Source organism: Protopterus annectens, chromosome 7.part0 (genome assembly GCF_019279795.1).
Source record: "Protopterus annectens isolate FY-2018-M chromosome 7.part0, PAN1.0, whole genome shotgun sequence".
NCBI lineage: Eukaryota > Metazoa > Chordata > Ceratodontiformes > Protopteridae > Protopterus > Protopterus annectens.
This window is the reverse complement of record NC_056739.1, coordinates 1,711,390,641-1,711,403,689: the sequence shown is the minus strand read 5'-3', so window position 1 is coordinate 1,711,403,689 and position 13,049 is coordinate 1,711,390,641. Positions and strand designations below refer to the sequence as shown.

Sequence of the window (13,049 nt, the reverse complement as noted above, 5' to 3'; positions counted from 1 at the left end):
AGTTAGCTGTGATGGCTGTTGACTGTGGTGTTGGTGTCTGTGGAGCAAGTGGCTAGGTTATTACTGATTGTTAGAGTACATGCAGAGGTAGTGCTGCTGGCTGTGGTATTGGTTGCTGGGATGCTGGTGGCTGTGGTTCTGCTTGCTGTGATGTGTTTGCTGATGGGTTAGTGGCTGGAATGCTGAGGGGTCTTATACTAGTGGCCTCAAGTGCTGTAAGTTGCAGTGTTAGTGTGCTGTGATATTAGTCGCTGTGATGCTGATGGGTCTTATACTGGTGGCACTGAATGCTACTAGCTGCAGTGTTGGTGTGCCATGATACTAGTGGCTGTGGTGCTGATTGGTCTTATGCTGATGGCATTGAATGCTACTAGCTGCAGTGGTAGTGTGCCATGATACTAGTGGCTGTGGTGCTGATGACAGTGGTGATGGTAATTGGGGTACTAGTGAGTAAGGTGTTGATGGCTGGAGTGGTGGTTGTTGAAGTACTGGTGTCTGAAGTGTTGTGGTTGTGGCTTTAGTGTCTGATATTTAGTGACATAATTGTTAGTAGCTGGGGTGCTGGTACTGGTAGTTGCGATGCTGATGATTATGTTGATTGTAAATGAGGTGCTGCTGAATGGGTTGTGTTTGGCTGAGATGCTGGTAGTTGAGGTGCTGTTGGCTGCACTTCGGATGGATTTGGTGTTTGTATCTGTGATATTGTGACTGGTTTTGGTGTCTGAGTTGGGTATGACTGGGGTACTGGGGCTGCACTTCTGGCAGTGGTGATACTGATGAGTCGGGTGCTGTGCTAGTAGCTGAGGCATTGGTGGCTGGGAAGGTGATAAATGCAGTTTGTTTGATCAGAAGTTCTGGCTCTTACAATGGTTACTGGCATGTATCTAATTATGTGTTATAGGTTGTGCAGCCTGCTTTCTGACAGTTAATCTATGCAACACAGCATACATAACAAGGGCCTCGCTTACCCTATCAAGTAACTACTGTCATGCTCTTGTTACAGTGTCAAGTCATGTGAACTGGGTGTTGAACAGCAAACAGAAATGCTCAACCAGAGTATATGACAGGCCATGGGTAATTTTATTTCAATTTACCAGTACAGTTTTGTCATACCACACATGAATGATCAGTCATGACTTTATGTGATACACAATATCACATACGATATACTGAAAAATATCCACAAATATCCAAGCAGCACAATGGAGCAGCTGATAGTGCCATTGCCTCACAGGAAGAAGTTCTCTGTTTTGATTCTCAGCTGGAGTGCCTTCTGTGTGGAGTCTGCATGTCCTCCCAGTGTCCGTGTGGATTTCCTAAGGGTGCTCTGGTTTTCACCCAAATTCCAAAGACATGTAGCAGGTGAATTGGACACTCTAAATTAGCCAAAGGTGTAAATGTATTTGCAAGTTTGTGGTCATGATGAAGTACCGCAGCAGGGCTAGCCACCCAGTGGTGTAAACTTTGGCTCTAGATGATTGTCACTGTTGAAGTGACACGCTGACCTCATGCACAAAATGGGAAAAGGGATTGTGGATGGATGAATGGATGGATGGATGGATGGATGGATGGATGGATGGATGGATGGATGGATGGATGGATCCAATTACATCACATCAGTCTTTTGTCAGGGTTATGCAGACATATTTGACAATGAGGCAAAATAAAAAGCTGAGGAGACCATTGTGCCCACAAGCAAATTTAAGGACAGTGATTATGACAAAAGTCAGGAATCAAAAAAGTACAAGGGAGTGGGATCAGAGAGTATTTTTGGGCCACATCAGCCATAGTATGAAGCATTAGCAGTAGAACCAAAAGTAACAGTGAAGGAGCAGTGGCCACAGCAGACAAAATGCTGGGGTACAATGGGATATTCTACTGGACATGGCCATGGTAATGGCATACTTTATTTACCATGTACAGTCGTGGAGACCTCAAAAGTAAAAGGAGTCCAGAATAAAGCAAACAAAAATGTGTAAGAGATGGTGGGTGAAGGATGTGAGTACAAATTAAAAAAAAGGGAACTATTCTAACTGATCTTAGAATTCAACATTGGGGGGAGCAAATGGTTGTAACTAAGGAAATGATTTATTTGAGATGGGACACAAGATGTGAATTGCCTAGAAATAGTAAGGCTGTATTAAGTTTAATTCTGTTGTCTACTAAAAAAGTAATTACTAGAAAATCAAAATCCATGCCAACTTTATATGATGTATTGAATATTATAAAAGAGAGAAAAGTACTGGAAGTAGGATCTTTACAAAAGGGAAGGAGCAATTTACACAAAAATAAATGGAATTTGTGGAAACAACACATGCATAGCAATGCTCAGGAGGACGAGTGAGGTGCAAAGAAAGGCAGAAATTAAATAATTTATATAATGTTGGACTGATGATAGTAACAAAGAAAAGATATGTGATGTGTAATGTATGTGAATAAAAAAAATTGAATATGCTTTGTTTTCTTTTCTATTAATGTATGTGTGCCTATGTCTTAAGTGATAATTTAATAACGGTTGTTTAAAAACAGAACTAGGGGCATTCAGTGCCAACATGATATGTTGTAAAAGAACATGATAGGGAGATAAAAACTGGTCACCCTAAATGAGAAGTACATGGGGGGGGAGACACAGGCACCAAAGTGGAGTGATAAACTGCTGTCAAGATCTGTAAAGTACCTAGTCACACAGAGAGTTGTGTACACATGGAATGGGCAACCACAACAGACATTGTGCAGAAAATCCACAGAGACACTCCAGTGTATAGAACAGGTGGATGATGGCGAGGAAGTAAGATCTGGCAGAAAAGGACAAACCATGTAGGCTTATGGTCTCCTTCTGCTATGAAGCAAATGTAATGTAATATGGTACAAGATACTGAACCAAGGTCTTGTATAGTCCAAAAGCTCTGGTCTTTGTCATTACTAGTAGCTCTAAAGTGAATTAATAACATTTGTGGATTAGAGTCAGGAAATGTTATAATCACAATTTCAGCTAATAAAATACAGTCAAATTGAAGAGTGTCTTTCAGATACAAGAAATCCCTCACCAAACAATGATGATAAAAATATAGTACTGGATATAAATATATAATATTTAACTTAACTAGATGATTCCAATGGTGCTGATGAATGCAGTCTTGCCAAATGTTAGCAATATATGATGTAACAGACACTGGCTTAAAGTTTTGGTTATTTTCCTTCTTGGATATTTGAAAAAAATCAGTCAGTTTCTATAAGACAGTGAGGCATTTATTTTGGCATTCCTTCTTTTTCTCACAGACCACCCTGAAGTGCTCTCATCTTGCCAGTTGTCATACTATACTTCAATGTGTAATAATATATTATATATATATTACTATATACAGTTGTCATACTATACTTCAATGTGTAATAATATATTATATATATTACTATATACAGTATGACATTGTGTAATAATATATTATATATATATATTACTATATACAGTATGACATTGTGTAATAATATATTACATATATTACTATACACAGTATGACATGCACATAAGTGCTGTTTCCAAAACACATCTTAGCTCGAAGGGTCTGGCCCTTTGCATTAAGGATACTGTATCTTGTGTGTCAGGTGATCGTATCTGGAGATCATGACCGTGCAGGCTCCACAGCCCCCTCCCCCGCAGCCATACTTGGTCCCTGTGAGACGTACTGCGATTCGCCAGTTAAGGAAGAAACACAACTAAGTAGCAATTGGAATGAATATAAAGCAAAATAATGCCCACCCCAAGGTTTAGAGGGGGCCAGAACAAACAGTATATACATATATAACTTCATTAATTTAAATGTACTCACATGATCATACTTACAGCCATATTTTCTATAAAATGAAATTTGTAAATGTGTGCATAGCCTATCGTACAATGAAATCCATGTGGTAAATGTACATGCGTTCCAAGATGTGTGCATGCTGCTGAAAAACAAGACGAAGTCTAGTAAAAAGACACAAAATTGTCCTATTCTTAGTAAAATGTATTGTTTTTATTAAGCCAGCTTAACCTAACTTTTAACATTCCACTGAATGTTTAATGGCCTGTTGAAGCCAAGCAATCCTTTTGGAAAGTGAAATGTCTGCTGTGCTCAGAACTTTACTGATAGATCCTGATTTCCCTACACAGTTGCTAGTACACATCAATGACTCAAAAGTCGGCATCAGTGCAGTTTTGCCAAATGTGATAAAGGGTGAGGAATATCCTGTATGTTCAACAATGCCAAGAAACTCTATACCGTAGAAGAAAGAGAGTGCCAAGCCATCAAATGTCTACTCACCATCCTCAAACACCACTCAGTAGGAAGAGAGGTTGCAGAAGTACAATAGCTCTAAAATGGACACTGACCCTCCAGCTAAGTACTTTCTAGTCTGTGGCTACCATAATATGGACAGGATATTTCAGACATACAGCCTTTCTCTCAAGGAGTAAGCCAGTCATTCTGTCATGGGAAAGTCACGTGGCATAAAGGTGGGTATTAAGCATAATCAGCATTGTGCTCTTAAGGCCAAAAACAGGTGTATGACAGGAAAGTAATGGGAAATATCTGCAGGAAGGGGTATTTCAGGTCCACTACACTGTTAAGAAGTAGATTCCAGATTCAAAGCCTCTTTGTTACAAACAGTCCATGGAGGAGGGGTCCAGGGCAAGCAGTGTGTGTAAGACAGCTAAGGAGGAAAAGAAGTGTGACACCATAATGTATACAAACGTTGAAACAGGAGATTTACCCTGTGATAACAAGGGAAGGAAGAACAGCAATATTGCTCTATATTGAACAGCTGATGGAAGTAAAGCAAGGGTGGGATGAAGGCAGCAGCCATCTTGGGAACAAGGTGTCAGAGGCACAGAAAGAATATCTGTTTTTTGGGGTTTTTTTTGTTAATTTTTGTTCCTGACATAGACATGAGGTCAGGACTCAGCACCTGGCCCTCCTCCTTAGGAGAGAAGGTAGGACTGCCAAATTAGAGAATGGATCTTTATTTATTTATTGCTTTTGTTCTTGTTTTTGGTCCTTGTGTAGACATCAATACAGGGCACAAGGGATCCACTGCTCCTACTTAGAGAGAATGGAGGTGCTCCAGATCAGATAAAGGACCTTTCATTTTTTTGTTTGCTCCTCAACTTCTTAATTGAGAGGTGCCAGACTGGGGTGGCACTGAGTGGCAGACTTTCTGCCTATGGTTCTGGAAATTACTCTTACCCTGCCAGATGGGCAGGAAGGAAATTTTTATTTATTTATTTTAATTTTATTTTTGGTCTCCTCAGGCGTAATTGAAACTGGCCTGGTCTCCAGTGCCCCATGTCCATACTAGGTCTACCAGTGTTCTCTTAACCCCCCCCCCCCCCAGAATTGTTCCAGTGTTGCTGCAGCCAGTTGTGGATCTTAATGGCATCTTGGGGGCATGGCTTTCAGTGCTTTTGTCTATCTTTCTTGTTTTTTTTTTTTATTTGATTTTATATGCCCTATACACATTTTCCTTCCCCCACCCCCATGCTCACTGTTTGCTTCCAGGGGCAACTCCCATCTTTGGACCAAGCCTTCTCTTTAGGAAACATCACCCAGAATGGGCACATTCATTCCTCACTGCCACTATGTCAGTCACCCAAGTTGCTAATGGACCCCGGGTTGGCTAGATTGTAGTTAGTTGTTGACATACTATGACCCAAACTTTAGAACCTGGTTGTGAATGATAGAAAGTCAATCAACTGACTGGTTGAACATATTTCAAAGTTTTCACTCTTAGAAATATACTTACATATGCATATATATATATCTATATATATATATATATAAAAATATATATATATATATACATATATATATATATATATATATATATATATATATATATATATATTTATATATATATATATATATAATTAACCGCACTCAAAAAATTTTCAACAAAGAGAAGAAATTTTAACTAAGAACTGAACTTCGTGACAATAAAAGCATTCAAAAAAATAGTAAATCACACCAACAACCCTTGTAGAACTTTGGCACTTTCGTCTTATTTATTATCAAGACTTCTTCAGAAAGACATGTTTCATAAGTATGAGCAACCATTTTCACTTCCTTTATATACATTAGTTCTAGCAGGCCATTTAAATTAACAACAGTTCCTTTCCAATAGTAAAGTGTGAACAAGCAGGGTGCTGTGTGCATTTTCATTAACATTACAATCGCAGTTACATAAAGTAAATTAGTCAGACAGTAATAGCCTTGTGGTGCCGTGTGCAAACTAAAAGGGATTGTGTGCAAAAAGGGATCATGTGCAAAAAAGGGGGATTGTGTGCAAAAAGGGACTGTGTGCAAAAAGGGATTGTGTGCAAAAAAAAAAAAAAATTATGGGGAAACCGGGAAGGATGACAGTCATGCTGTGATGATTCTAATATAAACACGTAACTTATGAGTCCTTGCCTCCAAAGGTAAGTAAAGAAGGGAACGGAGGAAGGTGGAGGGGTCAGGTAGAGAGTCCTACTATGCTTTGGTATCGGTGTGTGTGTAGAGTAATGTGTGGGTATGCCACCTGATGGGAGAGTGGGAGGAATGCGGTGTGGAGTTGAGGGGGGGCTGGTAGGGGGCCGCCCATGACAAGGAGCATATGAATGACAGAGTGTCCCAGAAGACTGTCAGTGCGGATGGTACCAGCTGTGGGCTGGCTTGGATGGTATCACCCATTGAATGGCTGCGTGAAATAGTGAGACCGGGGGGTATAGTTGGTGCGGTCAGTGGGGGCTAGCCTGGTGATGGGGAGCATGTGTGTAGGGGTTATGGGGGAGTCAAAAGTCAGAGAGAGGGGAAACACATTATATTCACTTGCACAGTTGTAAATCCATAAACACATTAAATCTACTTGCACAATTCTTCAAACCCTCTTGCACAGTTCTTCAAACCCTATCACATTTCAATCTCTATACCATTTAAGTGCACATTTAATGTTCAGTGTCTCGTTGAGACCTGGATAGACATCAGCTCTCAGTTCTATCTGCCATTTTAATTCCCGGACTTGCAGGAATGTGTCCATGTCCCCTACAAATTCTGTAATTTTTTCCAGCACAGTGAATTTGAATCCTGTGAAGTTTGGGCAAATAGCACTGTGTTTACCCAAGGCATTTAAACTGTCCTGTTTGTGTATTGCTGCAGTGTGTTCTTTAATACGGCTACTCAGTTTCCTGTTCATTTTTCCGATATAGAAATTCCCACAGTGTTCGCAGAAAGCACAGTAGACTACATTTTTTGTGTTGCAGTCATAGTGGTCATGTAGACTGACAGTTCTGTTTCAGTGTGGGAAGGTGACGTTGTTTTTTCATATGTGTACACAGGCAACACACTTGCAGCAGTCAGACATTCCAGGTTCTGTTGATACTTCGCTCTGTGGGGATGGGCTTTTATTCCTCTCGAACGCACCACCAAAAGAAGAGGTTCATTTGAAACAGAAGTTTGGGGATGTCCCAAGTAACTTTGTCAGACCTTTTTCTCCTCCCAAGATGTCCCAATTGTTGGTGAGGACCCCTCTGATTCCAAACATATCGGTGGAAATTGGAAGGGGGAAACTTGACACCCAGTCCTTTTTCTTTGGTCCGTTCTGTGCCCTTGCTGTGAATCCCTTTTCCAGGATTGGTGGGTACCTGGAGTGTCTGTGCTGTATTATCTCTTGGAACAGGTTGTCCACTAGATACTCTGTGTATTTTCTTTCTAGGAACAAGTTTCTGAGGTAAAAACCTTCCTTGATGAAATCCTCATCCCTAAAAATGAGTCTGGATAACCGGATGAATTGTCCTTTTACAATATTCTTTTTCATGAAATGGGGATGCTGGCTGCTGAACTCTAGATAGTTATTCCGGAAAGTGGGCTTGCGGTAGATGTTGGAGTCAAACTGTCCACTTTCTGGCTCTATAGTGAGGTGGATATCCAGGAATTGAGTCATGGTTCCGATATGTCCTACTTTGAGGGTCAGGAAGTCCAGACTCTGGAAAAGGGTTTCCAGAAAATTGCTCAGAGAAAGTCTGTCCCCCTTCCAGACAAAAAAGATGCCATCAATATAACGCCTGTACATTATGGTGTTGTTGAACCCGGGCAGTGATTCAACCTTATCCATTTCCCAGGCACTGAGGACTAAGTTTGCATATGCTGGGGCCATTTTGGACCCCATGGCTACCCCTTTCTGTTGGTGGTAAATCTTCCCGTTGAATTGAAAGAAGTTATTTCTTAATACTGCTTCTGTTAACCTGCATACAGTATTAATCTTAGTCTCACTTAGGTTGGAGTGCCTGTTCAGGTACTGTCTGGTGAGGGTCAGTCCTTTGGCGTGGGGGATGTTTGTGTAGAGTGCTTCTACATCTAGGGTGACCAGTAAATATTACCCTCCATCCAGCCTTAGTTTGAAGATGTCATTTAGAAATGCCCAGGAGTCCTTGGTGTAGTATTTGCTGTTCTGTACAATGGGGTTAAGGATGTGGTCCACGTATTGTGAAATCCTTTCTGTTTTTGTTGTGTAGGTTTTGTTTTGTAGGTGTTAAAGGTCTGCTGTTTAGGTCCTCAAAAAGATTGTTTGGCGCAGCCAACACAGAGAGATCCAGACACCAGTGAACATGACCACTATGAAAGCAACGAGGACAACAATACAAACCGCAGGACACCGGACAGTGCGATCAATGAAGGAAGGGTTTATCAGACCCCACCAACGAACGACCAGTCTTCCAACAACAACACAAGTGGCAACAACAATGTTTTTTTATCTTCAGCAGGACTCACAACCAGAACCAGGACTTATACCAGGTTCAGACCTGGGGGTAATGAACGAAACTGGAACCACAACACCAACAATATTGAGGGAAGGGAGGGGGAACAACAATCACAGGGGAAGAAGGAGCGGGAACGGGATACAGTACTAGTATTACTGGGATGGACCACCCTTATCACCCTCCCCATTCACTGATACCAGCACCTGATAGCACTGACTTCAGGTCTCCAGCAGGGGTAGGTGACATCTTTAACCTCACCACACGAGTTTTCTCGGAAAGCCATCATAAGGTACTGAAGAAAGGCTTTTCTTTCATCCCGGCGCAGAGAGCCAACACGGCAGATGTTATCCTGGACCTCAAGTGCTACCTGAGAAAGTTACAACTAAAATTAGATATACAACAATATGAAGAGGAAGAAGATGAGGAAAGCTTGGAAGATAACAACAGACCCCTTACCATGAAGAGCCTGTACACTCCTGCACTCTCCAACACACTGAGCCTCTTTGCGAGTACCTGCAAAAGGGATATCAGGAAACTCCTTTCTGATAAGCCCTTGGCAAAGTGGCACAACCTGAACAGGGAAGAAAGACAGGCTTGGAAGGAACTGAGTGAGGACAAATCCCTACGGATCATGAAGGCTGACAAGGGATCCGGGATAGTAGTGATGGAGCAGGAGAGATATATCCAAACACTTGAAGCATCCCTCATGAATAACCAGTTCTACAAAAAGGTCAACATCAACCAGGTACAACAAAACTTTAAACAAATTGACAACCTACTGTTGGAACTGTACCTCAGGGATGAGATCTCTCAAGATGAAAAAGACTTCATGCAGGTCATGACACCCAGCCTTGGGAAATTTTTGAATCCCCAAGGTTCACAAGAACCCTGAAAATCCACCTTTCCGCCATGTGGTATCGAATCAAGGACAAAATCAGAAATGATTTCACAATACGTGGACCACATCCTTAACCCCATTGTACAGAACAGCAAATACTACACCAAGGACTCCTGGGCATTTCTAAATGACATCTTCAAACTAAGGCTGGATGGAGGGGAATATTTACTGGTCACCCTAGATGTAGAAGCACTCTACACAAACATCCCCCATGCCAAAGGACTGACCCTCACCAGACAGTACCTGAACAGGCACTCCAACCTAAGTGGGACTAAGATTAATACTGTATGCAGGTTAACAGAAGCAGTATTAAGAAATAACTTCTTTCAATTCAACGGGAAGATTTACCACCAACAGAAAGGGTAGCCATGGGGTCCAAAATGGCCCCAGCATATGCAAACTTAGTCCTCAGTGCCTGGGAAATGGATAAGGTTGAATCACTGCCTGGGTTCAACAACACCATAATGTACAGGCGTTATACTGATGACATCTTTTTTGTCTGGAAGGGGGACAGACTTTCTCTGAGCAATTTTCTGGAAACCCTTTTCCAGAGTCTGGACTTCCTGACCCTCACAGTAGGACATATCGGAACCACCACTCAATTCCTGGATATCCACCTCACTATAGAGCCAGAAAGTGGACAGTTTGACTCCAACATCTACCGCAAGCCCACTTTCCGGAATAACTATCTAGAGTTCAGCAGCCAGCTTCCCCATTTCATGAAAAAGAATATTGTAAAAGGACAATTCATCCGGTTATCCAGACTCATTTTAGGACGAGGTTTTCATCAAGGAAGGTTTTACCTCAGAAACTTGTTCTTAGAAAGAAAATACCCAGAGTATCTAGTGGACAACCTGTTCCAAGAGATCATACAGCACAGACACTCCAGGTACCCACCAGTCCTGGAAAAGGGATTCACAGCAAGGGCACAGAACGGACCGAACAAAAAGGACTGGGTGTCAAGTTTCCCCCTTCCAATTTCCACCGATATGTTTGAAATCAGAGGGGTCCTCACCAACAATTGGGACATCTTGGGAGGAGAAAAAGGTCTGACAAAGTTACTTGGGACATCCCCAAACTTCTGTTTCAAACGAACCTCTTCTTTTGGTGGTGCGTTCGAGAGGAATAAAAGCCCATCCCCACAGAGCGAAGTATCGACAGAACCTGGAATGTCTGACTGCAGCAAGTGTGTTGCCTGTGTACACATACGAAAAAACAACGTCACCTTCCCACACTGCAACAGAACTGTCAGTCTACATGACCACTATGACTGCAACACAAAAAATGTAGTCTACTGTGCTTTCTGCGAACACTGTGGGAATTTCTATATCGGAAAAATGAACAGGAAACTGAGTAGCCATATTAAAGAATACACTGCAGCAATACACAAACAGTACAGTTTAAATGCCTTTGGTAAACACAGTGCTATTTGCCCAAACTTCACAGGATTCAAATTCACAATGCTGGAAAAAATAACAGAATTTGTAGGGGACATGGACACATTCCTGCAAGTCCGGGAATTAAAATGGCAGATAGAACTGAGAGCTGATGTCTATCCAGGTCTCAATGAGACACTGAACATTAAATGTGCACTTAAATGGTATAGAGATTGAAATGTGATAGGGTTTGAAGAACTGTGCAAGAGGGTTTGAAGAATTGTGCAAGTAGATTTAATGTGTTTATGGATTTACAACTGTGCAAGTGAATATAATGTGTTTCCCCTCTCTCTGACTTTTGACTCCCCCATAACCCCTACACACATGCTCCCCATCACCAGGCTAGCTCCCACTGACCGCACCAACTATATCCTCCGGTCTCACTATTTCACGCAGCCATTCAATGGGTGATACCATCCAAGCCAGCCCACAGCTGGTACCATCCGCACTGACAGTCTTCTGGGACACTCTGTCATTCATATGCTCCTTGTCATGGGCGGCCCCTACCAGCCCCCCCTCAACTCCACACCGCATTCCTCCCACTCCCCCATCAGGTGGCATATCCCACACATTACTCTACACACACCGATACCAAAGCATAGTACGACTCTCTACCTGACTCCTCCACCTTCCTCCAGTCCCTTCTTTACTTACCTTTGGAGGCAAGGACTCATACGTTATGTGTTTATATTAGAATCATCACAGCATGACTGTCATCCTTCCGTTCCCCAAATTTTTTTTTTGCACACAATCCATTTTGCACACAGTCCCTTTTGCACACAGTCCCTTTTTGCACACGATCCCATTTTGCACACAATCCCTTTTAGTATGCACACGGCACCACAAGGCTATTACTGTCTCACTAATTTACCTTATGTAACTGCGATTGTAATGTTAATGAAAATGCACACAGCACCCTGCTTGTTCACACTTTACTATTGGAAAGGAACTGTTGTTAATTTAAATGGCCTGCTAGAACTAATGTATATAAAGGAAGTGAAAATGGTTGCTCATACTTATGAAACATGTCTTTCTGAAGAAGTCTTGATAATAAATAAGATGAAAGCGCTAAAGTTCTACAAGAGTTGTTGGTGTGATTTACTATTTTTTTGAATGCTTTTATTGTCACGAAGTTCAGTTCTTAGTTTATATATATATACATAGAGAGAGAGACAGAGAGGGGGAGGGACAGAGAATATCTATCTATATATCTATGTGTATATTATACTTACATATATTAAAACATTGAAAATGTTGAACACCTGCGAACTTTCACATTTGGAATAATACACCTTTTTTAATTTTCTTACTTGAACATTTTGAATTTGATATGCAATGAGTTAGTAATTTCATGATATTTTACATTAAATGAGAAGAAAATGATGGACCCAAAACTACAAGTTGCCAGAATCAAATCATAAGTGAAAATGATAAACCAGCAAACTCAGCAATGAAAAAACGTTAAAGAGATTCTGAACTGTTGTAGAAGTGATGACATAAAATGTGTGATACATTTAAATGTGGTAGTACATGCTCTGTTATGGAAGTGAGTAGTACATTTTTTCATCAGCAGATATAGTTATTTGATATAGTAAGTGCTCCACTGACTACAGAATGGTGGAGGTATTCTATGTAAGTACATTGCTTTGTCTTATCCCTGTCATGCCATTGTTAGGAAAATTAACAAAGCATTTATGTGTAAGTGTGGAATACTTAATTGATATTAAGAAAGGCAATATGCTGAATGCTTTATTGAAAAACTGTTAGAACTCTGGTGGGCATAAGTCATAACTTAGGTTTCAGGCCCTAAAAGTATGTAATAGAAACACATGGGAAGGTAATTATTCAGCTAAATCTCATAGACACAAAACCAGATGGCAAGTTATTTTAAATGTGTCTAAGTGGCAGAGCTTAAAATGTTCTGTATCTTTAAACCATTTCTTGT

General features: G+C 41.1%; 1 protein-coding gene across 1 annotated transcript in view; it reads right to left on the bottom strand.

Moving 5' to 3' along the window:
- LOC122807194 (aldehyde oxidase 1-like) overlaps nt 1-13,049 on the bottom strand; it is a 784,671-nt gene that overhangs the window by 717,735 nt on the left and 53,887 nt on the right. Inside the window, exon 3 of the mRNA XM_044078244.1 lies at nt 3,587-3,683. Within this exon, the coding sequence (XP_043934179.1) occupies nt 3,587-3,683 (97 nt within the window). The remainder of the gene's footprint in view (nt 1-3,586; nt 3,684-13,049) is intronic.